The 27,081-nt window shown below is 39.8% G+C and overlaps 2 protein-coding genes across 3 annotated transcripts in view; one reads left to right on the top strand and one right to left on the bottom strand.

The window, feature by feature from the left end:
• The window catches only part of TNFAIP8L3 (TNF alpha induced protein 8 like 3), a 43,680-nt gene extending 30,039 nt beyond the window's left edge, over positions 1-13,641 (top strand). For both annotated transcript variants that reach the window (XM_071568592.1, XM_071568593.1), the window contains exon 2: positions 10,659-13,641. In XM_071568592.1, the coding sequence (XP_071424693.1) occupies positions 10,659-11,221 (563 nt within the window). In that variant the 3' untranslated portion in view covers positions 11,222-13,641. The remainder of the gene's footprint in view (positions 1-10,658) is intronic.
• Positions 1-27,081, bottom strand: part of LOC139678051 (AP-4 complex subunit epsilon-1-like) — a 143,181-nt gene that overhangs the window by 104,583 nt on the left and 11,517 nt on the right. The window contains exons 12-21 of the mRNA XM_071568590.1: positions 26,279-26,391; positions 25,988-26,106; positions 24,973-25,275; positions 24,097-24,211; positions 23,595-23,730; positions 22,411-22,666; positions 21,084-21,656; positions 19,537-19,721; positions 18,682-18,839; positions 18,052-18,194 (exon numbers count right to left, since the gene is read on the bottom strand). Coding sequence (XP_071424691.1) covers positions 18,052-18,194; positions 18,682-18,839; positions 19,537-19,721; positions 21,084-21,656; positions 22,411-22,666; positions 23,595-23,730; positions 24,097-24,211; positions 24,973-25,275; positions 25,988-26,106; positions 26,279-26,391 — 2,101 coding nt within the window. The remainder of the gene's footprint in view (positions 1-18,051; positions 18,195-18,681; positions 18,840-19,536; positions 19,722-21,083; positions 21,657-22,410; positions 22,667-23,594; positions 23,731-24,096; positions 24,212-24,972; positions 25,276-25,987; positions 26,107-26,278; positions 26,392-27,081) is intronic.

The raw sequence follows: 27,081 nt of genomic DNA, 5'->3' as shown, positions 1-27,081 counted from the left end.
ACTGTTATTATAGACTCCCTGATGACAGCAAAAGCATCTCTGTTATCAGGATATTCCTCCTGGCATGATGTCTTTTGCAATCTGTGTACACACAATGAACAAGTTGAAAGTACAAAACCAGATTCTCTTCACTAGCATTTATCCTCTACAGGAGCTCTGACTGTCAGATATTATTTACACTGCTGGGGTCAGTTACCTCACTATGAGGGTATTGATGCCATGATTAGCAATTTAAGTTAAACCCATAACAAGGAAATCATAATTTGTAGCCCAATTTCTCTTCCTTTTTCTTTTTTCCCAGTATAAACTCAAAATGTTTTCTACATTACTGTAAGGCATCAAGACACTCTAAGTTTTGGCAGATATTAATGCAGATTTTGAACCAAGGAGGAACAGAATTGACTTGAAAATTGTCTCACTCATTGTAGGTGGATTCCACAATAGCAATGCTGATTATAATGAAACAGCAAGCAGGGTTTGTTTCAGCAAGGCCACAATGAGATTGTCTGTTAGAAGTCTCTAAGGAAATTGTAAAACTTTTAGTAGAGGAAAAAAAGTACTTCAAATGAAGTAAAAGAAACCAGAGCAGGGACCATTCAGACACTGATACTATCAGCAGTTCTTACTCAGAAAAGAAGGATGCCCTTACGTCCTTTATGGACTTGCACAAGCAACATTCCCATCTGGTGTGTCAAGTTCACAAAGCTGCAGCACAGCATCAGCTAATTGGGGCTGGGTGAAACAAAACTGCTTCGAGCAGCAGTGAAGTCCTCTGTGCCACGCTGGTGTGGGCAGAGCACAGACCTGCATCCAGAACCTGCTATGGGTGTAAAAGAGTTTAAGCCCTGAGTCACAAGAGCTGGTGCTCTCTCCACCCTGCAGCAGGGCACAGAGCAGGGCACAACCCCGGGGCACAGCCCTGCGACGTTCCACGGGCAGGAGGAGGGACACAGAGTGGGAGTGGTGAATTAATCATGAGCCCATTTTTCACCCCAAAAAACTTCACAAGCGGCAAGTAACTCTTCCAGATTAGTTGTAGCCCTTTTTAATCTCCTACATATTCTCAGAATAGGAACTAAAATTCTGAACTGCAGTTAGATACATTAGATGCCTTTACAAATCTAGACCTTTGCATTCATGGAGGGAGTGAAAACTGTTATAAATACAGAGACAAGTAGCACCCACATACCTTGTAAGTAATGATGCTGTGACACAGACAATATAACCAAGCATGACTCACGGGGAGGGGTAAGAAAAATATTTCTTTAGTAATTGATTTACACACCTGCAGAGTGTCTTCTATCAACAGATTTAATTAGGATTTTTTAGTGGGCTTTTTCTATTTGGTTGGGGGTTTTGTCTGTTCTGTTGGGATTTTGGGGGGGAGGTTTTCTTTTCAGGTGTTTTTTTTTCTGTTTAAGAAAAGTAGTCATAGGATAAGTCTCACTTGAAACAAAGGATGTCAAACATGAGGGCCTGATAAGGGCATAAGGGAGCTTCTTTAGTGATACTCACATCATGATCCTGCCCTTACAGCTGTATTATTATAGCCACAGCTGTGCTTCTTGTCAGCTGTCAAACAGCTGGTCCACATGGGTCACAACCTGTAAGCCCTTACCTTCTTCAGTCCTGGAGTACTAGCTGATTTGGAAGCACTAATCAGCATCTTCAAAATATTTTTGCTTTAATTGACTCTCCCAAAACACACAAGTAAAGAATGGCAATGATACAATAAATAGTCTATGGTTAAGGCTAATTAAACTTTCTTTTCCTAATAGTTTTAAACATATTGTGATCAGTCTAGAGTGTCTGCTCCTGACTTGGAAAAGTGAACAGCTGTCAGACACTTCTTGCCACTATTGTCCTCTTCACCTTCCCCTCACTGGACTTTGTTCTGTGGTATAAACAGAGTTTGGAAGAATGGTTGGAATTAATGGGGAAATTAACAGCTTCTCTGATGTTTTATTTAGGGACCATAGTACCTTCTTCCAGTTGTACCTGATCTCTGCCATTGTTTATTCCCCTTCTATCCATCACCTTCTTAATTAAAAACCAAATAGTCAAGCAACTGAATACCAACCAAGGTAGGAAAACAATTGCACATGGTGTTCATAAAAAAAAAAAAAACTCTCATTTGCCAGATACACAGATGCCATTAACTTAAATCAAGCCTCAACAGGCTTTCCCCTCCACCCCCCCACTTCCCTTGACCTCTTCTCACTGACACACACACTGTTGGGTGTCACCCCAACCCAGCTGGCACTCGCATGGTGTCCCTGCACCCAGAGCACTGCCTGCAAAGAAGACTCAGTATTATTGTCAGGGGTTTGCTTGTTTTTAAAAGACAAAAAACACACAAGAAGAATGAATTACAGCTGTGCCTCCCACACCCAAAACAGCCCACCTTGTCCCATAGAGGGGAGTATGTGGACAGCATCACCCTGGTGTAGCTCTGTGGTGCTGACTCCCCTCTCCCTGGGCTCAGGGAGCTCACACAGCTGAGCAGCCCACTTGGTCAGCAGCAGCTGCACACCTGTCACAGCTGCGGCCTAGTGTGGATTCTTTGAAGTTTATTCACCTTGACCTAGTTTAGCAGAAATTCTCCAACACACCACTTCTCTTTTCTTTCAGCTTCATGTTAAGCTACAGAGAAATGCCATCTCAGAATTTCACAGCATCTTCAGACCAGCTACCCTTGGGGTCCCAATTGCTTGCTTTCTCATGGAGTTTTGTACATCCCTAGAGCATAAACATGGATATTTTTCATGCTATTCTTAATATATTAGAGTCAAAAATAGAATTACTCCATGTAAAAGGCAAGGACGTTTTATCTCTGGAGAAAGAGCAGTGCACTGCAACAGCAAGCAATTTGAAGGCACAAAAATAAACCCTCAACATTTTCTTCCTGAAAGGATGAGAAATGGGTGGGAGAAAAAATAGAAATCGGGGAAGCAGTACCAAATAGCCTGTTCCTTAGCTGCACTTGATTTGTTTAAAGCATACAGATTTCAGGGAGGCCTTGTTTAATATTTAGGGCTGATATTGCAAGGCCCTGCTTTACTAACAGCATATTATTTTCTTCCTACTGGGAACGACCAGCTCCTGCATGCTAAAGAGACTACTGTGGAGGAATAGAAAGCATTTGATCTGCAGAAGCACAAGGAAATCTGAACCTCCTGTTAATCAGGAGTGGTGCCTGTGGTAATTGCCAAGCACCAAGCCCACAAAAGCACAGATGCTCAATAGCCCTCCTCTTTTCCTCATCTTGCTAGAGGAAGGGTTAAAAGAACACATAGAAAACCTTATCCACCCTGATAAAAAATTCAAGTCATTCATGAAGTTGGACTGAAAGCCCCCAAGATCTGTGCAAGTGTCACAGTGTTTGAACATCTCTTCAATTTTGTTCAAAGTAGAATCTACCAATTTGGAAACTGATTATGAAGTAACACTGCAAGCAAGTTCTACAGATCCCTGGCAAAGAGAAGTTGCTGTGATAATTGCATCTGGATAAAAGAGGACAGCTGCCAGATCTTGAAAGGTTTCACATGACTATTAAGAGTCTCAGTGAAAAATAATACTTTGGCAAGAAAATCCTCTCTTTCCTGGAGAATTTTTATTTTTGTATGGAAGAATGCAATGGTCAAATCCTTTAAAGAAGTCTGTGAGTCTTCTTTCTTTAACAAGATACTTGTTTATCATTCATTATATGCCTGATGGTCCCCCAGAGCCTCTGTCCCATCTAAGCAATAAACAATCCCTTAGCACATATCAAAGAACTCGTTACTGTCCTGTTGTGAAAATTACATGGCCAGACATTAAAATAAGCATAATTTTCCTATTGAGATAATAAATATTTGGTTAACTGGATATTTTTAGCTACATAGTCCTCATGATAGCTTCTTTATTCAATGCAGTGTCAGAATTATGGTAATTGTGGAGAAGCCAAAGGACACTAAACACAACAGGTCAGAGACTGAAGTTAAAGTCTTCAACATTTACTGCCTAGGACTTGCTATAGAGCATACATTGAAAAAAAATGGTCATTAACAGTTTGAAGGCCAAAAACTCCTGACCAATTCAAGATGTCCTCTAGTGCCACCAAAATGTGGTCTGTTGGGTTCTGTGAGCTAACCATTCTTAAGCAAGATCCTGCTGTAGTGTTTTGGATATGTCAGCATGCCTGTTTACTCTAAAAGTCTTCTTTTGACCAAAATTAGCATTTAAAAAAACATTCTAATACAATCATGGACACCTGTCCCAAAGTGCGGGAACAGGATTAATAGGTCATTGCAACAGATGGTAACCAATCCTCCCTTGTCAAAACTCTGCTGTCACTGTGGAAGTTTTTTGTCTTGCAGTGTCAGGCAGAGCTAAACTTGCCCTTTCTGAGGTAGCATCAGTCAGTCTTTTCAATGTATTTTGTCATCAACATAATGAGCTGACATTGAAAGACTACAAACCTGCTTATAAAATACAGTGGTCAGTTTATGGAACCTCTTCTAGTTATGTAAGAAAGCTTAGAAACCCAAACCACAGTATTTCACTATCAATCCTGGCAGATAGACTTGTAACTCCTGAGCAGTTTCAGATAAGAGCAAAGCCTTGCTCCCACTCCACACATGTGCCCTGGGGTGCTGTGTAAGCCAGCTCTACATCATTTACACTCCCTGCCAGTTGCCAAGAGCTAACCAGATGTGTTTGCTGCCTTGGCAGAGCTTCCCTACATGCTGCAAAATGGCAGTGAAAAGTTAAAAATGAACACTTGAAAAGTCACTCTACAAAGACACCATTCTCTGTGCTGCAGCCTGGTTAAGGCTTTGGTTCTGATATGTTCTATCAGGTTAATAAAATTAAGAGCTTTAGTAGCCACGTTCAGAGAGGTGATTGGTGATTGCTGCTTGTGTATGCCCAGCTGGTCCCTGCAGGTTGAACCCAGGGTTGGGTCCTTACCAAAGCAGCTGCTGCCTGGTACAGCCGTTTGGCTCATGGAACACAACACAAAGATGATCCTCACTAAGCCCTTTTGTCAGGGAGCGGTTTCCTCTGTCACAAGCTGGATGTGAGTCTTCAGGATATGACCAAGCGCAATATCTCATCTGTAATGTTAAATAGCAGCCGTACAAAATCCCAGCGTGCAGTCAGCTGTGCCATATATTCCAGGGAGTACCTGTGAAGGTTTCCACAGCATGAGCCAGGCCCAGCTCCGGGACAGTGCTGTCATCCAGACACCACTTGCCAGCTACTTCTTTCAGACCCAGGAGAAGAACACAGCAGTGTAGTTCAATTCCCAGCCAGCTACCAGGGGCAGCAGGAGGAAAGCTCAGCCAGCCCCTTTCTTGGCAGCTCCAGCAGAGCTGATGGAAATTGCAGCTGAGCTTCTCTCCCCTGGATAGGTTCCTGGAGGCATTACCCAGAGAATGACAGTTTAATTGCTTGGTCTGCAGTGCTTTCTTTACAGAGGGGCCCCCCCAGCCTACCACCACCTCCAGCAGGTATTGAAACTCCAGTATGTAGCAACAATACAGTGTTAGTAAAGTAAATGCCAGATTCAAGCCAGATGCTGAAATCAGACTATCCTTTGGAATCTCCAGTCACTAGGTTCCCAGACAGTGCTTTTTTTGCAGAATTGCTGCTCATCTAATGCACTAAAAGGAAAAAGTAGCCTTTTTTCCATTCAGTCATGTTCCCTCTGTACAGGGCTGTTGCTGCCATTTCCAACTTGTCCAAGTTTTGCTTTCAGATGTTTGGATACTGGTACATTCTCTCAGGGTCGTATAATTATCAGTTTCTAATCTCCTGTTCCACTGCGGATGTGAGCAACCCTTTTATGTTCACAGTAACAATTTAGAAGTGTTAAAGTTTGAGCACTGGGCCCCTGGTGCTTACACATGTTTAAATTGGCCCTCCCTGAAAGCTGATATATTCCATCTGGTCTATTGGGTTTCTTGGCTGAAAGTTACTGGAAACACTGAATGTTTCTTCTGCAGTGATCCTGTAGCTGTCCAAGAGTAATACACACACTCACAGCTCATGCCCAGGGTGCTCAGGACTAAAACACTTTGGGAGAAGGGCTTTTAGTGGACTTTCTTTCTGTCTGCTTTTAGAGCTATTCTGAAATCCCAAGTCCTGCATTTCACTTTTCTAATGAATCTTAAAACTTGTGATACTTGAAGAATAAATAAAACAAACACATTGGCAGCTTATTACTACTAACATTTTACCTGAATGATACAAATGAAGCAACTAGATTTTTTTGGTATTTATGTCAAGAAAAAGAGCCATTACAGGTAACTCCAGGTTATAATGAAATAAGCTGACAACCCAGCTAATTACCAACACCAGCAGCAACACATGATTAACCATTCAGATATCCGCTGTAAGAGTTTCACAATAGAGCTGCTTCACTGACATTCTTCCTCACTGGCATTCCCAGACTCTCCAGGCTCAGGGGCAGGTATATCACCAAAGTAAAATACACAGATGCATTCAGACTGAGTCACACAAGTCATTAAAACAACCCATTCCTACAATGTTCACAGCCCAGCTATCTCACAGTGTAGCAGACTCTGAGAGCATGTCTGGCCTTGGCTTAGTCCATCTCCCACAAGTCTAAGCAACTGCTGGCAGCTGGAGGGGTGCCCGCATTTCCTGCAGCATTGCTGACTCCTTAAAGCCTGTGTCTTGCTGCAGAAGCTGTGCTGCATTTTAAAGTGAAGATTCAGGAGTATTAAAAATATTTCAGCCTCTTCATCATCTTTACTTTCTCATGCATTTCCGTCTTGTTAAGATTCAGCCCTTTGCTTACTTACAGTATAGCTGGGGCACAGGTGCAGGGACCTTCTCTGGTTCCCGTCACCTCCCATTCCTGCCAGGCTGCAGGAGCCCATTGCAGTCTTGCAGCCTCTCCAAGATTTTAGCTCAGACCTTTAACTTCAAACAGTTCAACTCACCTCTTCAGGATGCTCTAAGAATAATTCAGTGCCCTCTACATGTCCATTACTTGGCTGAAAAACAGCCACAACCAGCTGCTGGGAGCTGGGGTTATGCTCACAGTGTAGATGGGAAATAAAGTTCATCTCCATGTGTGTCTCATTTAAGAGCAGGTGAAGTCAATGGCTGTGGTAACTGATTACCCAGTACAAGCTGCAGCAGGTACTGGGGTAACAACTGTCAGGTGTAACCACGCAAGTGCCAAAAAGCCAAAGAAATTCTTTTTGAGCCCCTTCTCTCCAAGCCAGCCTGCTAATACAATTAAAAATGCACTGGACAAGCTCCACAGAAACTCCTCAGCTTAACTCCCCCTCTCTCCATTTTTGTGGTGAAGCTGCACTCCCTCCAGAATTCACTTCAACGTGACTTTCAGCCATTTGCCAGGGGACAAAATATCCTGGCTGCAGAACGATATTATGGCTTTGACTAAGTGGCTGACTGGGAGGGAAATGGATTCATGTGCTCAGGGGGTTTGTTTCCATGTCCTCATAATTGCTTTCAACAAACGTTGAACATGGTCTCCCCTGGGCATAGTGGGAGCATCTTCTGGTTGACTGGTTTTGCTGTGCGTTTTGTACAGAGTGGCTGAATGGGTATTTACATGAAAATAATATTGCTGAGCATTCAGTTCTGACCATTTTGTACTTGGTACAGCCATCTGCAATCAAAATACTTTGAGAATATTACAGATGTTCTTGCATTTTAGTCTCAAAAACTCCTAAAATATAAAACTCTTACATCCACTCGCTGGAGTTGCCAAACTTTTTCTGCACTTCTGTTATTAAGCAACTCTGTTATTAAGCAATCCTGTTATTTAGTGGATGGGAGACATCTTTGTCATGCTCAGCACCATGTGCCAGAAGCTGGGCAGTCACTGGTGAGGAGTGGTGCATCCAGGGCACAGGGAGCCTCTCCCCTTCTTCCTGCACACAGCTGGGCACGTGCCATCCCCTCTGTGGGCATCACAGCAGGGAAATACAGGGCTGAAGACTTGCCCTTCTTGAAGAATGGAAGATTTCTGTGGAATCAACCCCATCACGAGGGGCTTCTTAAACAGCTTTTCATCATACATAGCTCTCTAGATGACAGAGAAAGGGCAAGAGCTGATCTGAAGCAGAACTGGCCCTTCCTTTGGTAAAAACTAAGATGTGATATTTTCTATAATAAAAGCTAATCATTACCCAACAAAGCAGTATGCGTGGAGGATGGTTTTACATTTTTAGCTTTGGTGTAATGTTCCTGAAAGCTAATAGCATCTATAATGTTGTTGCTGATTTGTTTTGCTGTATGAAAGAGAGCAGAAAATAGAATTGCTGTATGTAGGAGGTGAAGATGTATTTTGTGTAGTGAGCAATGTGCTGCAGTAAGAAAAGGTTGCCACAGTAAACCTGCTGTCCCCACAAAAGTCTGAACGTAATCATGTGGCTCAACCACTTGTGATCTTTAGAAGGCAAGGCATCACCTGGGTGTCTGAGCACGATGTTATTTTGGAGGCAGGAATCCAGACAATCAATCCAAACAGCCTCTCATTCTCCAGCACACACTGCTGCAGAACCGAGCACAGCCTTTGTGAGCAGCCCCCACGCCACTGCCTGGACTGCACAAACGGGCTGATGACTGTTGTGTACCTTCCTGGCATGGCACACCCGTGGTGTGAGCCCAGCAGCACTCAGGCAGCCACAGCCCATGGCTGAGGCTCTGCAGAGCGCCCATCCTGGCAGCTGGTATGGGTGGAGTGTGCCCCTTGTCCTCCTGCAGCATGAGCCAAGCTGAGCTCTCACCTGGTGAAAGAGACACACAGGTTGAAGCGTCATGAACTCTAGCAAAATTAATATTCTAAAAATCTACTGCAGTTATTTTCAGTTTTTGAGCAAACCAGATACTGAACAACTGCATTGACTTGATTAATAGAAACACTTACTACAGAAACAGACACTACCAATCTACCATTTTACTGTGGGAAATGTACATAATTATTCATCATGGATACTATTTATATACCCACGTACTGCTAAGTGAAAGAATGCTTTCATCCTGGTTTCATCATTTCTAGATTAAATCACAGTTTTTCTATTTCCTCCAGACAGCAGCTCAGCCCCACAATTTTCTCTCCACATGACAGGCAATTCTTTTAAGCACATTGAATTATTTTTTCCAGGTGGTGCTTCAGTTGAAATTAAATGTTACTCTTTCACATTGCTCTGCAGTGCAGCTTCAGCACCCAAAGAAAGATGACAACTTTAATATTCTGGCTAACTTGAAAATCAGGATTTAAACAGAAGACTTTAAATTCAGATCGTTACTTGTTTGAAGTGAGCGCTGGCACCAGCACCTCTTTTTTTCCTCACACAAGGATGTGGGGAACACAGGCAGGAAGGAGAGGCCGCGGGTCAGGCTGTGCCAGGAGCACGAGCAGATGTTGGCTGCACTGCAGGGTGTCAGCACTCGTGGGCTGGAGGCTGGAAGGGGCCTTGAAGCTGACCCCACCAGCTTAAGACTCATTCAGGCTCCACAATCAAATCAGCACTGGAAGATTTGATTTTTATTGTTATTTTTAATCTCTGAGAGGTTTGATTTCCCAGTGTGGTTACCTCTAGCCCCAGCTCTGGGCTTCTGGTGAGCAGAGCGAGGTCTCCAGCTGGCAGGGAAAAAAGGGCACCTCCTTTGCACAAGCAGATACTGAGGGGAGATGTGAGGAAGATTTCTCATACCAGAGGCCACTCTGCCGTCATTCAGAGCTCACCAGCTGTACACCCAGGACACACCCTCATCACTGCTTGGCTACAATGATAAAGTGCCCTTTGATCCAACTCACTGCCTCAGTATCAACCTGGATGGTTATTTCATATCCATATTTGCTTTACTTTGTCCATATAGGGTCAGTTAGAAGACAACATTAACATAAAAAACAGAGGAAGGTCAAATTACTCTCTCCCAAAATTAGAGAACTCATGAGATAAAGCCCAACAGGAGTAGCCATGTGCTCAGGTACTCTGCTGAGTGAAACTTGCACAGATGGATAAAGATAAAAAATCCAAGATAATTATGTGATAAATGTAGAGCAAATAGCTCAAGCATTTTTCTTTGGCAACAACCACATGCATGGAAGCACCAATATTTCACAAAAATCACATTCTCTAATTTTGCAAATTGGTAACAAAAGGAGAAGGCATTATTACTAGAGATTAAGGCAAAATAAATCCATGCTTATGGATCTGCTTCATTAGCCCTCATCTGAGATGCTGCCTGGTCTAACTATGGAACAACAGTGCCTCCCAATGACCAAAGTGTAACTCTTTCAGGTTCATATATTGCTTGTCTTTGATATTTTATGCATTATTTTGACCACATCTCAGCAGATCTTTCTGCTAAGAAAGTTTTAATATTGAACATCAAAATTAAAAGGCTATCAAAGCATCAGCATAGATATCCCCTGCCAGAATATTCTGTTCTTTATTTGCAACCAAATAGTGACAGGAAGACCTGAAACCTGGATGTCTAAAACCTCAAGGATACCTGGAAATAATGTAGTGGAAGTGTTACCGCAGTCATCACTGTATGTCAGTTAATGTCTCAGATAAGCATGTGAGTACTACTTTTCTTAACTTATTGCAAAAATAATTAACCAAATAAAATAAATGTTTTTCCTTTTTTCTATCCCAAACCAGGTCCCGATTATTTCAGTTCCAAGAATCTTGCACTGCAAGCCCAGAAAAAGATCCTGAGTAAAATGGCAACCAAAACCATGGCTAACATGCTAATCGATGACACAAGCAGTGAAATCTTTGATGAGCTGTACAAAGTAACAAAGGAACACACAAGAAACAAAAAGGAAGCCCATAAAATCATGAAAGATCTGATTAAAGTGGCGATAAAAATCGGGATCCTCTATCGAAATAATCAGTTCAACCAAGAAGAGCTGGAGATTGTAGACAAGTTCAGGAAGAAGTTGAACCAAACTGCCATGACAATCGTCAGTTTCTATGAGGTAGAATACACTTTTGACAGGAATGTGCTTGCAGAACTTCTGAATGAATGTAAAGACCTTGTGCACGAACTAGTAGGTCGACACCTGACCCCACGATCCCACGGGCGCATCAACCACGTCTTCAATCACTTTGCAGATGTGGAGTTTCTAACTGCCCTGTACAGCCTCGATGGGGATTGTCGGCCACACCTCAAAAAGATCTGCAATGGCATCAACAAACTACTTGATGAGAAGGTTCTTTGAAACTGTGCTCAAAAGCAAGAAACCAAACAAAAACTTCTCTCTAGGACTGGCCACCCTTCATGAGCCATGGTAGGCAAGTGAGCTTCCCTCCCATCAGTCTTACTACAGCCCCAGCAGGGCCCAGAAAGTGCTCACCAGGCTCATGATGAAGTGGAAAACTGAAATCAGAAAGCTATCAATTCTAATGTTCTGTTCAGATAATTCAGTCTTTTTCAAGGAGCTGAGTGAACAAGGCTGCTGATATGTATTGTTCAGAAATAGATTGCTATACACCATGATCTTGCTAGCTTTGTGTTCAAGGCTGGACACATGAAAAGAAAGGAAACTCACATGCATGGCTATGTAAAAATAGACAGGTGAAGGCAAGAGCAACGCATGGAATTCACCCCCAGGCCCTTGGTGCATATATTTTTATTATTTCCACACTAACTGAAAAAGCGTTGACAGAAAGTAAGGCTGTAATGGATTCAGTTCACTCCTTTCAAGAGGATCAGGAATCAATATGAGAAGATATTTTCTAATTTAAATGGCATGTAAGTCTAACAGGGGAATAATGAATCATACAAACTGAGTAGAAGGGGGAGAAGATTTAAAGAACTGCTCCGTGAAGCAATAGTTTCACAGTTTTGTCTTATATCTGCTAATAGAAGGTTTCATTTTAATTTTGAAAAGCAGCTCAGTGATTCAAACTCAAAGGTAACCAGAAAACTAGATAAAGTAGTCCAGCAGTTACCCCACACTCAGGGTTTGTGTACTGGGTAACATCAGACGAGTTTAGGCTGAAGGCTGTGCTTCATTTTGTGCTCTTACTGTTCTGCCTGACAGAACAAAACACTTTATGTGAAGATTTTGAAATTGCTCTTGTGAGAAGCATTACTGAGAGACCAACATTTACATCCATATCCTCAAGGTATTCAGCCTAGACAACACTCTTGGTTTAATGTGCCCGTGACATTTGTGCCTACAATAATCAGAGGTGGGATACAACAGGAAGCCCATCCACTCTTCTTGCAGTGCCTCTGAGTGTAGCATATCCACAGTAGCTAAAAAAGAACAGCCTTAGTGACTCTGGTAAGCTTCTGGAATGAGTTTTGTTCAGAATGTTATCAATTACTTTTTCATTGATGTCTTCAAACTGAAAATATTTTGCCAAGAAAGAGTGGGGTTTGTACAGTCTTGTTAGGATGAAGGGAGGATGGGAGCAGAGCAGATACACCAGCTTTGCCACTTGCAGAATGTGTGTAGGTTCTGACTGACCCAGAGTAAAGGAAGCATGTTCAAAAATCTCTTCTCTCCCTGCCCTCTAAGCCATATCCTCCAGATTCACCTCTTGCTCCTGACACCACAGTATCAGGTACCCTTGCCTTTCATCAGGCACAGAGAGCAGACAATGTCATTACCTGGAGGTAACACCTTCCATATCGTGTAAATATAATACAGAGATGCATGTACTTGAAAATTGACAAAGGCAAGAAAATATATTTGAAAGCCATTCCTCTTTAAGGGAAGCTTACAGGGTTGATCACTCACTCCTTTAGGATAAGAAAAAACCCACAATTTTTAGTGGTAGAGAAAACTATTCAAAAATTTTATTATTCTTCTGTCTTTCCTCATCCCAGAATAACTATCTTTTATCTCTTGCAACTACAATTTTTACAATCACACCTTTATACAGTTGAGAATACACATACCCAGGTCACGTATACACTTGGGTCCTGCTAGATGAAATTTCACCTGTTCTCTGAACTCACTTGAAGCCTGGTAAAAATGAAAAACATTAGCAGAACAGTTTGTAACAATGTAAATTTTCCCATGTTTCCTTTAACCATAAAAAGTGTATTTAGTAGCAATGAAGGTGGACAACTCCTTTGCAACACAGTAATGAAATGGCAACAGCTGGGGTTGCAAGTTCAGCCATTTGCAGAGCTATATTCACATGCACCATTACCTGCATTTCTTCCAAGCACGTACTTGTCATTGACGTTTTTGAACAGTATTTATTGTATCCAATGCTCCTGTCCCAGTGCACACACATCAGGTTTTGCGTGTTTCATTTGTGGCAAACAAGTGTTTTTTTTAAAGCCAGAAAAAGCGATTATTCAACATTCAAAATGTCCAAAGGAAAGGGATATCCTATATCTGTGACTTTCTGTGTGTTGCAAGTATCACTATTCAGATTCTGGTATTTTAGATAGACCAGCTGAACATCTGTTATTTTATTTATAAATAATATGAGTAGCCTTAAGGGAAAAGATGTTTTCAAGTATTTCTCATACTTGCATATCCTGTATATTCATTGTTTACTTTTGTACTTGTAGCTTGGTATGTAATAACATTGCTAAAATACGGGCAATGTTCAGGTCACCTTAAGTATATTATGTATTATCACATTTGTGGATTAAAAATGTGTGATTACTGCCTTTTTTGTTTCCCTGTGACTATTTATTCTATCATCTCTGTTGCATCACACATAGGGAACACCAGCACGTGTCAGCAGCAAAAGGAATTTCTGTTCTTCCCTAAAGTTCTTGAGCACCTGAGGTACCAAACAATGGTGACTCAGTCTGTTTAGTGCTGCAGCTCCATTACCAAGCTCAGAAACTCCCTCACAAGCCATAGGGAGGAACTGGCATAAACTTCTTGCCTTCAGGAACCACTTCTCCCTGGGCTCAGCCTGAATCAGAGCCCGGAAGAGAGAGAGGCAGCCTGGGTCAAGGTCAGAGCAGATGTCACAGGCCAGGATCTCACTATCAAGCACCTTGTTGCGAGTTTTCCATGATGTATTTAGCTCAGTTTGGGTCCGTGTGATTTAAGGTACAAGGAAGACAGATGCCTGATGGATTTCAAAGCCCTGCCCTAAACATGGAAGGTGCTAGAACCTACCAGAATGTTTTAACCACAGCAAGCATATATTCTCCCATCCTCCTTCCCAGAAAAGACAAACTGTTTTGGCTGAAAGAGCTCAGGATTTGCAAACAACTCACATGGCAATTATACTGAAAGCAATTAAAGGCTGGCACAAAGAGAAAACTGACAATCACCTTAAAAATCTAAGTCTGAAGCAATCTTGCTAAGTGGTGCTTTGAACCTCCCTGCTGGAGAAACAGTGCCGTCAGGTTAATTTTATGAATCACATCATGGCAGAACACAATATTCCTTGCTTCATTACTGCCAACTTTATGTAATAAAGAGAAAAATGTTAATGTTCAAGAAACTCTCAGGGGAATGACTACTTGTGGTATCCTAATGAAGTGGTCCCTGTACCACAGGGCAGTACATCACATTGAACACATGACCTGATTTGTGCTAGAGAAATGTTCTCACAGAAAGGCACATAAACAGCTGACCTTGAAGAAGACCAAACAATAAAGCACAATTAACTCTTACCACAGCAAATGAAACACAAAAGCAACTCTTGCCTGGATGACTCAAGCAGGTCTATTTCTGTTTTTAAATAAATCAATGCCAGAAAAAGACAATGTACAGCCTTACCCACACAGAAAAGAAAATACTGCTCTTTTTGCTGAAAAACTACCAGTGGGACTCTATAGGAGATACACACATTTCCAGTATTTCGAAACCATCAATGTCATTTATGAGCTATTGGCAAGTACAGAAAAACCTCAGAAGTGCCCTATGTTACACAAACTTACTCCTTTGGGTCCTCACAGGATGAGGAGGATTTGGGAATACTAGCAGAAAGTAATATAATACAACAAGAGATTTGATCTATAGCTAGGAAAACATACTGCATCACACTGCTTTGATGCTCTTCCATCCATTTTCCTGCCAAAGTCATTAAAAGTACCTGAAAATACTTGGGGTAAGGAAGGAGAAGCTGACAGAAGTTGAAATATCAATCCTATACAATCACCTGTTAACTCTCAGAAGTCCAGAACTCCAAGTTGTCCACGGCACAGGGCAATAAAACAGTGAGGCCTCCTGGTACCCAGGGTTTGGTCCAAACACTGTTAATGTGCCCATTCAGAAAGGTCAGTTTATACTGATAGGCCTCTGGTTGCCTCTTGAAAGTAAACTTTCTCATGCAAACTGGTTATGTGCTCTCTTCCTTCTAGGCCTGCTCCCATGCACCTTTTTTCCCTTTCCTGGAAAACAGGTTAAGCCTTCAAGATCTACTAAAGTCACAAAGGAAAGTAAATGGGATCACCATGGATGAAGATACACACAGAAGGATTTTCAATACAGAAGTAGATGGAAGAATATTCCTTTGTATAATTACCTACACAGCAGTGTCTATTTCAGAGACAGCTGGATGATGGATCAAGGTCAGAGGGATTCCCAGCACTGAATTGCTGAGGGTTTCAAGGGTCTGAGCAACCCAGCTCATCCAGGACTCCCATTACACACTGGCAGCTTTGTTACACAAAACAGCCTCCTGCCTGAGACTGGGGCTGCAACCACCTGCAATTCAGCCACCATGTCAAACTTCACAAGCGCTCACCTCTATAGCAATGGTTTCTAACGTTAGCATTGAACTTAAAAAAATACTATTCCTGCCAACAGTGAATAACTGAAGTTCCCTGTGATGCCTAAAACCAAAACACACAATCTGACAGAACTCCAAGAAAAGGATTGGATAAATGTGAGCTGGCACACAGAATGCCATTCCAAAAATCTAAAGTGTAGTCTTTCAGTATTCTGGTACCTCCAAGCGAGACACAGGATATTAAATCACCAATGGACTCAAGACTTCCGTGATGTTACATTCTTCATCAATGTTCAAATGCAAAGAAACAATTAAACCAGAAACTAGTTATTAATATGCAGAAACACAGCTATATGTGGTGGCAACGAACTTTTAAGAAGTATCAAGCTATTTTTTAAATAAAACTGAATTTTATTAAACTGCAAGAAATGCAAAGATGGTGATAGATTCAGAACAACGTTTTGCTGGGCAATCTAAAAATAAAGACCAACACAGGTACAATTCCCTGCAAACTGCTTTAAGTGCTGTTACCATAAAGCAATAAGAATATTGACACCTTAACATACGCTATTCGTACAGTGAAAAAGGTTACAAAGAACATTACATGAACAACAGAAGGCAGTGTTGTCTTTTGCTGCTCTTTTTAAACACCAGGACATTGAACATCTCATTGTTGAAATGGTTTGAATGCATAGGCCACAAACAGATACTTGTATTATAGTTCCCAAGATTACAGAAGTCCAATTGCATAACACAAGGCTGATTCACCAGCAGTTTGCTGGAAGTTACTCCACTATAAATCAGTTTTCATTTATATAAATTGTCTTGAAGTGCCAAGTAAACATTAAAGTATGCTGAACATTAAATATATTTACAGGTTCTGTGCACTTTAAATTCCTCAGTAAGAGGGTACTGAAACAGTAATAAAAAAGAAGCTTTGCTTATATGATTATACTTGTGATAAGACAAGTAGCTTAACTTTAAAAAAACTCCAAACAATCAGTACATCAACATTCTTATGACAATTTCATCAACATTTACCAAAACATCAGTAACAATACTTCATTTTTGTTTACAACCAGTGCTTACCAGGTGAGAATCAGTAATGCTGAACTATAATAGAGTTTCCTTGTTACTATTAAACACATAAAGGAGAGAATTCCGCTGTAGAATCCATTTATACCATGTTTGAACCATGTGTACAATCTTTGATGTTTTTAAATAGAAAACATGACCAGCTATAAATAACATCAAGCAGTACTAGTTTTCATTTAGCATTTAAATAAATTAAGATGGCAGGATTTTCAAGACTCTGATTTAATCTCCCATGCCTTGCTGCAGTTCCTAGCAGTGCATACACAACACAGTCACATCAGTGCAAGTCAAAGGTTTGAAGAGTCATACTGAGCTTAGAAATTAATAGAAGTAAAAAATAAATGAAAAATTTTCCCCTTGTGAATTTTCATGGACAGAGATATTGGCCAGATTATAGGGCTGACTGGACAGCAATGAACATGTTCACAACCCAGCAACCAAAGTCAACATGTCCATAGCCAGCTACCCCCAGCTCAGTCCTCTCAGACTTGATCCACATCAAACTCTCCTTCAGAGACGCACAATTATTCAGTGACTGTCACAGACTCCTACAGAAAAGGAATGAGACTGAAACATGGGGCAGGAAGAACTGCAGATAGGGACTAAACTGAGGGGCCTTAGAACAGCCCCCAGGAGGTGCTTCCATTCCATCTCACATGTCTGACTCCTATCAAAAGCCTGTTTAGATTAGTTAACATTTCCATGGTAAATACCAAATATCATGGGAATTGTTTTGCTTCCTAGAATCTTTCAACTATTTTAAAATGCTGCACTTGTTGCTACATAAGTTACTTTATACTGCCACCAGCATGGGTCTTGCTGCCAGCAGTGCTTAAAAATAACTTTAGAAAAATTACCAAAATAAAATCAGATGATCCTGATAACTGATCAAGTCTGACCTCAAAATGGAAATATGTTTTCTTTAAAATCATATTTAAGTAGTTGCCATGAGAAATAATTGTTGGCATCTATAAAAACTGCGTAATAAAAATAAATACTTTCAGTCATTTACAACAAAATTAAGAAATATACATTTCACTTACACAGGTAACAATACTTTAATGTACTGTACAGTCCTGAGCACGTTTTTGCAGGTGTAATTTAGGTCATTGTTCTTCCCCCACAAGTCCACATGACATATGCCAGCTGGAAGAAAACTTTTAATACTTCAAGAAGCAGTATCTTAGTTTAGCTTTGGTAATTATCTGTGCAACTGTATAAATCTTTTTCTTTTCACATACCCAACAGATTAAGGCAGGCACTATTGTTATCAGGATTCCCCCATCACCTTTTGACAGTGGTAGAGCAAACCATCTGGAAGAGCAGCACAAGGTGATCTGAACCACACAGCCAACATCCCTGAGTGAGTACGGCAGTGCAGCAGGCAGGGCACCGATGGAAGTAGCTGGCATGCCAGTATTCCCTCATTACCTTAAAACAAGGGACCACAGAAACAAAATGAAATAACAGTTATCAAGTAGCAATTGCTGTAGCATACTTCATAAATGTATCTTTCAAACTCCAATTCTTCTGTTCTCTTCTGCTCTTAGCTCTAACTCCTCTAAGATGTCACCACAAATCATGCCAAAATTCCAGCTTCCTTTTGTCACATAGCTTAATTCCCTTCTTCTCATCCTATCCAAGACTTTTCACAACACAAGTCTCCTCCTTTGTAAAATTTAGTGTTTATTGTACACTTGTGTTTTTAGATCACCTTCACACAGACCCCTGAGTAAGGCAAAGCCCATGGTAAACACTCCTGGGTTTACTGTGCTCCCAAACATTCCCTGCCTTAAACTCCAAGAAACTCACTTCCATGGACTTATTTTTGTGGGACAAATTAAATATAGTATACATATAATATGCATATAATATACATATTATAATATAATATACATATATATATTCTTTCACTTACCTATAATGTCAACTATATGGAGTTTCAGCTTCTGTTGCAGAGTATTCAGGGCTGCGGAAAGGGAGCCTTGGGAAGACGACATTTTGATATTCTGTTTCACATCATTGGAAAGGGACAACCACAGCTTCCCAAAGTCTTCTGTAGTCATTTCCATTGGCCTGAAAAGAAAATCATCACAACATGTCTTAGCAAAATGAGGTAAGTCAAAATATATTTGGTCACCAAAAAACTTGTATCTGAAAGAAAACTGAACAGTAGAACAAGCAATAAACAAATTCATTTTAATTTTATAATATTTTAAAGGTTTCTATTCCTTGCTTTAGATTTCTAAATTTTAAAAAAATAAATTTATCTATTCCACTTCAACAAGAAAAACCTGCTGGAAAAAGATGCTTGCCTTTTCTACTTCTAAAATAAATACAGTGTTTGAAAATTAAATGAATGAGCTTTCTTCTTCCCCTGCAAAAGTAGTCAAGCTTTTCATAATATGTTCTGGTCTCTGCACTCAAATCACTTGTTTCAGTTTGACATGTTTGCATTATGCAATATTTTAAACCAGGATGCCCTTCTGTTCACTCAGTTCTTGGCCTCCTCAAAAACACATTCTGTAGTTCAAGACTATTCTAACCAGCAGCTACGGTCAATATTCTCGTGGCTTTGTACTTCTTGTTGGAACTTTACCCCATTTTTAAGTTTAAAATAACCCTTTATTATCTTTAACAGTAATCTCAGATTAAAACTAGCTGCTCAAGAGGAAGCCTTATATTTTCATAGTCAATACCCAAATTATCCTACCCCTCTCTAATACTGAGTTTAATAGAAGTGTTTTTAAAAACTGCAGCTTTTTTTACTTACCTGATGAAGTCCGTCAATGATAAAGTTACTGAAAATTCAAGACGGGTTTCCATCTCTGACTGGTAATTAAGAGAGCCAGAAAGAATTTCTTGTGTACAGATTTTGTCCATTCTCACACATTTCTGGCAATGTTCCAAACTTTGAGCTTCAATTACAGGAAACTGGTAGGTGGAGCTCTCCAAAATCTGTATGATGTTTTAAAAGCAATATAGAACATAAGTTTTGCTGTCAAATTATGCAAGTGATTAAGATACAGGTATAAAATCATGTAAGTGCCTTTTATTTCAGTTGATTTTTCTTGGACTATTTGACAAGTGAACAGAACTACCATTTTTCAGCCCTCATGATGGACAAATCGAGCATTAACAGCTACAAGCATTCTATGAGAAGTGAAACAGTGGTGAAATTTATCTCTGACAGGTGGCCTTCCCCACCTCGGAATAATTGCAACAAGAACCTGAATTCTGTAGTTCAGTCCCAAAACAAACTAATATACAAGCCAGCAGCACTGCAACATGCCTCAAGCTATACGCTAAACGCAAGAAGTTGAGAAATCATCCTTAATAAAAAGGGTAATTTCAAGATTTCAGCAGTCCCTGGCCTCTGCAAACAAACCAGTAACATAGATTCTATTCGTGGTAGTGGTCTGTGTGGGAACTGAAGTGAATTATAAGAAAAAACTACACAAGATGCCCACTTTCTAACAATGACAGGTTTGATTCCAGTCAGAAATGGAAAGGAAGGAGATTGCATAACCAATTAGCAGTTGAATTCTAAAAGAAATATTCTGCTTCATTCTCTTTATCCAGTTACTACTTGCTTAGTGTTTAATAATTCTACGTTGCTTTTAGCAAAATCCGTAGATTGTCATGCTGATTGGCAACTGCTAAATATCCTTCCAAATACTTACACGAAGTTTCAATCAAGACTGTAATATGCTTTTACCATAGTTAAAACTCCAGATGTAGCCAATGCAAAAAAATAAACTGACCAACTCCTCTACATTACCAACTTAATGCACAAGAATGAAATATGACTGGTACTTTTGGGAAAAAAAAAAATTGAGGCAAGCCTACACATATTTTATGTCAGGGAACCAACTGCGTCATGTTTACCTGTCAAGTAAATACAAATGAAGGCACATGCCCTGTAGTCACATCCAGACAAAAAAAAGAAGCAACTACAGAGTGATTTCTTTAGCAACTCAAGTCATACCACTCTGAGTATGACTGATTAGGTTTGCATTGTCTTTGCATTCAGAAGTGAAAAATCACACATATTTGTTATATGGAAGCAAGAACTAGGAAACAAAACCAAGGTGAACTAAAAAAGTGAGATGCTAACTTTTACACCAAATAACACTAAGTGTATATTGAGATTTCTTTCACTGCCCTTTGGAATGTGTATAACAGCTGTAACCACAGGTTTTAAGGAAACACTTTGGAAAAAGGAATGACTATTACATTAAACCAAACACGCACAGTGAAATGCAAACAAAAAGCAAGTTCCACATGAATTTGAAATAGAAAGGAAACAAAGTTTCATACCTGAAAGTGTTCTGTTTCTTCGAACACTAAGTTCACAGCATTAAGTGCAGAAGGGGTTTTATTGGAAACTAAAACAGTGAGCAACAGAGAGTCATCTGTCCACACCTTACATAAATATAGAGCTAAGGCATCACTCTGACAAAGTTCCACTGCCTCAGAGTGAGGAAGCTCTTCAAGTTCCTTTGGTAAGGAAGGGACCAATGGTTTTTCGCTGGCACTTTCACATTGAGCACTTGCAGAAGGCTGAAAAATTTCAGTATTACTATCAGCGAACAAAGACGGCTGTGACAGCCTATTATCGGCAGGTCTGTCATCCAGCACAGACTTAAGGGACTGAGGTGTTTCAAATGCTAAATTATCTTCTACAATATCTGAAGAACACAGGGAGGCTTTCCTTAACCTTGCGTGTATACTTTCCTCAGAGTCTTCTGCGTGATTAGGGACTGTATCAAGTAAAGGACCAAAATCGGGAGCAGCACTGTTTTTGACCTCTAATGCCTCCTCACTATGCTGAGTTTCATTTATCTTTGATTTCCTTTTGAACTTCTGAGTAGCTGTGTCCACTTTCCCCATCTGAAAAGAAAAACCAATAAAAAATGGGTTGAGAAGTTTCTGGCAACTAGTTCTGTTACTGTTAACACAATGAAACAGTGAGCAAGGACCAAGGAATCAATACAGAAACAAATACAAATAGATTTGACATTTTAATGGTCCAGGCTTTTGTTATATTTCTTACTGGGTGCTGAATTAGCTTATAGTGCAAGAATGACTCTAGGTTCTCTAAATAAACCAAAAGCTCTTATTCAGAACTAAGCACAGGTAAACAGTTTCTGGTTAACCAGTGATAAATGCCAAGATTAGAGCTGGCTAGTGTGATACCAGTCTTAAAAAGATTACCTCATGGTGAACTATTATGTTCCAGGTAGTACCATACGTAAATTAAAAATGCTCTTGACACAGGGTGTCAAGCTCTAGCTCTGGCCTTACTGCCACATGAAGGGCAACAGCTCTGCAGAGCTGAGTCAAGGAATAGTTGATCAGGAAAACTGAGACTTAAACCTGAAGCACAACACATAACAGAGGCAAGTTCTAGTTACCAAATCAGATCTGCTCCATATATTGCTTCAACAAATAATATCCAAGCTGTTTCATGTTAACAAATTATCAGATTGCAAAAGTAATTTTCGATAGTTTTTCAGTTACTGGGAGGGGAGGGAGAATGTGTGTCTTGTCACTAATTTGATGATCTTTTGCATACGAGGATCTGCAATTTTTATTAAGACTATATATAGATTTTAAACTGTTAAGTCTCAGAAGAATCTCTTACCAGACTGACAGCAGCACTTGATCCCAGCCCAACAAACAAAGATGATGCTAACTGCTGCTTCTCTTTATCTTCCTCAGTGAGGCTGGCACCTTGATCAGACCTCGATGCAGGAGGATCACCCGCCTGTCCTGCTAATAAGCTGCCACAAGAAATTGTTGGTGGCTCATTTTCTTTCCCTACTTTGTTTTCTTTCTTTGGCAGATAACCTTCTTTTCCCCACAGCTTTCGTACTCCCTCAAGTTTCAGAGTATTTGTCCTGAAAAGGGAAACAAACAATGGAGAATTGGCCATATGAAAACCATGTTAAAAAAACCATGCCAATAACCAAACACCATTCACAGCTTTGGTACTCTGACAGACACAGCGAGCAGCGAAATATAAATGAACACTTAAATCTGTGCAAAGTTCTGTGTCAGTAATGTTACGCTACTTCGAAAACACCCCACAAATGTAAACTTGGACTAGACTAGATAGTACTTAAGTACAGACCTATACTAATTGGCATTAAATACCTGCAGCCAAGTACTACACTGCACTTGCCATCTCCACCCAGAGTTTCAGATGACATTTATAACATAGTTGAGTGATTTTTTTAAAAAGTGAATACAAGTAAGATGCTATCTATCTTTCTCCCCAGGCGAGAGGTTCTGGGAAGACACTTTCCCAGAAAGATTCTGGAAAGGCTTCCTGCATACCAGTTTACAGGAAAATATAAATGCAGTTATTGAATTGCATGAATCTATGGATATGGAATTTAATTGGCAGTGTTCTAAAACTTAAGGAGTATCTTACACTTCAAATCTTAGCCTCCCTTTTACTTAAAAAAGGGTTCCTTAAAAAAGGCACATTATTGTATTCCTATTAAAAGCAAGTGTAACCTGTGAGAAAAAGAAGGATGACAGAATAAAAATACTTAATGTAATCATCAGGTAATCCTGTCCCCATTTTACTGCATCAACTGTCACCTAATTTGTAGTCTGTGAAGAAAGTGGAAAAAGAGACTAACCACCTTAGCTTTTCCCCTAGTTATCACAGAGATGCCATCATCTGAATCTCTTCTTACATGACAGAGGTTTCCAAGTTCAGCTGCATTCTTTCTAGTTCCATGTAATGAAGCAGCAAAGACAAGACACTGACAAACAGAAGCTAAATGTGCTTCATTTCAAACACAAATTTTAACTCACTCTTTGTGCCCGATCTCAGCACTATTACCAGATGTATCAGAACCAAAAGATAAACCAGTGGGGGACTGTCTGCCGGTGACACCAGATGAGGACACACTTGAAGCAAAGGACAATCCATAAGGTTCAAAATTCAGAGCTGCAAGACAGACAATCTTGAAATTACAACGAGGCACAAAAAAAAGTAAGAAAGAAATCTATTTTCTGAAAACAAATATCCCTGTACTGCTGACATCTCAGGCTTTCACTTTAACAATCCCCATAAATTTCAAATCCTACAGACCAGCAGAGGTTATAATAAAAGCTTCTCCCCTGCAGAGCAAGAATCTATATACATCAGTTAGACAGATGTGGAACTAAAATGTAAGTTGGACTTAGCTCTGGTCTACAGACAAGAGACGTATTAAGATACTACTACCTTCAGAGAGTATGTTATCTGTACACTTAATTGTTGATACTTTTGAGGTGATTTACCAGCTATTAAATAAATGCAGTAAACTTTCACCTTTTTCCTGAGAAAGTTTCTCCTCTTGTCTCTGGTGATGAGGCTTATATGGTGCTGCACCACGACCAAGTCCTTCAGCCACAAACCCATCCAGAAAAGATAAGGAAGCATCTACCTACAGAGAATTAAAAGGAGTGAAAAGGCAATGATAATATTTGCTACACATGAGCCTGATGTTACCAGTAGAATATTACATCTTAGCAGCATATCAGGATCTTCAGTCTCACATCTACCATATCTACCAGTAGAGCTGCTCTATTAACAGAAATTGTAAAGTATGTATGTTGAAACAGACTTTGAGCTAGAGATTTGTAACTCAACTCCTCCACTATTGCCTTCTTATATTATTTTACAAAACCAGAAACAAAAGGAGAAGAAAAAAAGAAAAGCAGAGTTGAGTCTTCCCAAAATGTTGATCCTACCATTATTTGAGAATATTGAATTCAAACAAACTCTCAACAATCTCAGCAATATCAATATTCTTTTCCATCATTTACTATGGAAATTTCATGGTCAAGTTCAGTAGTTTCTAAATAGGAGGCAAGCCCTGTGAATTAAACAGCAGCACAGTAACACTAACGTGGGCCTGCCATGTCTTTAAAAAAACACAAAAGAGAACTAAAAATAAACCAGTATATGAAATTACGAAATTGTAATTTGTTAAAAGTTACTCCAGCTTACTTAATACTCTGGTTCTTAATCTTTCAGTACAGAACATTATGATTCATCACATATGCCTGAAAAGGTGTTTCTGAAAACTCACTTTATGCAGATTGCACCAGTTAGAACTGCAAATACCATTACTTTCTTACCAAAAATATTCAACCCCCTGAACTACAAAAGGTTCATGAAAAACAAACACTGCAGCTGTCTTACCACCATGTCCTTGCAACTAGCATCAAATGGAAGCAAGTTTTTCATCAGTGCTTTGTCTTCATATAGATGTTTCAATTCAAAGGCATATTGTCTTATGCAGGTATCTAGAGAGCTGCTAAATTCTTGGATTAGTTTGTCAACTGTTTTTGAACAGGAGGTATGTGATGCTATCTTGGTGACTGCAGCCATTATCCATGCTTTAGTTTCAGAAGTAACATAAGTCTTCTTCAGCAGGCTGTGTAATTTTGTCAAAATAACTTCTGGATCAACATCTGTAACAAGACTGAAATATTCTCCTAACACCTATTCACAAAGAACAGACAAAATATGCATTTAGTCACGCAAAGCAGTGCTTTCAGTTTTAAAGTTAGACTATAGAACTAAATAACACAATAAAATCCACCTCACATTAAAGAAATTATTATTTAAACATCTTCTAAATTATTTCTTTACCATATTGTATTTTGAACGTCAAAGGCTTGAAGTTGTCTTCATGTTTACCTCAACAGATTCCAACTTTTACCTTCTCAAAAATCCCATAGCTGTCTTGGAAAGAAAGCTAAACATAACTAGGCCTTGACAAAACACAGTTTGCTCATACTGCAGCCTCTCCCTTGGGTGGAGCCTGAAGCATAGCCAGGTACCAGATAATACCAGCACAGCACCTGGTCATTCATTTGCAAAGCTAAAAATGCATTTCACAAGCACATCTGGCCTAATTCTTATGAAGACAGAAAGGCTCTCAACATACAGTCAGACCCAGGTGGCTGCTAAGCTATCCCAAGAGTCACCTGCCTTAAAGGGAGCAAGTAACCTTTTCTACAAACTACAAGTTAAGTAGTCCTTGGTCACCAAAAGGTCACTAAAACAGATTTCTGCATATCAGCTTCATTTCAAGTAAAAAAACCCCTCATGACTAAAAATACAAACTTAGTAAGTATTTATTAAAAACATCACCACCTTTGACAGTTTAGTCATATCTGTGAATTGGATTTTGAGCATGTGTCTATCTTACCCAACTCATAACTTGAAGGAATTTCTGTGGATACAATGCATCTTCCTCTCCAAGTAATGATAAATAAGACTCTACTGCATACATCCGTAGCTGATGATCTTCCTTTCCATCATCAAATCCTAGACAGAAAACAATACATCATTTCCATGAAACAAAATAACACAACCTACCAAATATTTTAAAGTACATTAAAGTACATTTTAAGGAAAAAAAAACAACAAAAACCCCAAAACAAAACCAGATTATTAAGGAACATGTCCAATTCTTCAGAACATTCAGGGAGTTGCTCACCTTCAGCCAACAGCCTCAGGAAGTTGTTTGGGATCTCAGGATGCACAACATCACCTCCAACTGAAAACACAGCATTCATTGTCTGGATGAACCACTCATTATTAGGGGCATATGTGTCCAGATGTTAAGGAATGAAGTACTAAGGCATAACTTTTTCTTTCTTACTTGGTGTGTTTCCTAAGGAACATTCCTCTTAATTTCTCCAATAAGCTGGGGATTGGATGGTCAAATTCCAGTTCAGTCTAATTGAAAAGGAAATATCCCTGTATCTTTTAGAAAGCATCTCCCATAAATTTCATGGAAACTGGTAGTCAGGAAGAGAAGTCTTAAGTTACTGCCTTGTTGGAAAAGTTGTTAAGCAGACCTCACACAGACAGGTTCAGGTATGTCTTCTCTGTTTTAAGCTCACACTTGTCCTGTGCTAGGCTTCCAGCAGGACCTTTTGAGTTTGTTTACCCAACATCATTTGATCAATGATAGAAAAGCTGTTATTTTCAGCAGTGTTTTGCTGTTGATTTACAAATTCTATGAAAACAATAAACATTTTTAAGCACTCCACAGAAAGCATCATTTTTAATATGTCTACAATTTTTTTAATATATGTCAAATTTGATCAGCCTTTGCTAACTTTGAAAGTTACCTTCTGTCTTCCCTCAAACAAGTCCTGAAAATACAGTTACTGAAGAGAAATTACCATCAGTACAGAAACATGAATATTATTGCCTTATTTTTGCAGACTGTAGGACAACTCAGCTTTTTTTTGGTCCATTACTCTGTGCCAAGCAGTGTACAAACCAGAATGG

The sequence above is a fragment of the Pithys albifrons genome, chromosome 13, assembly GCF_047495875.1.
Source record: "Pithys albifrons albifrons isolate INPA30051 chromosome 13, PitAlb_v1, whole genome shotgun sequence".
Lineage (NCBI taxonomy): Eukaryota > Metazoa > Chordata > Aves > Passeriformes > Thamnophilidae > Pithys > Pithys albifrons.
The sequence above is the reverse complement of the archived record's forward strand: the minus strand, read 5'-3'. Positions and strand labels throughout refer to the sequence as shown.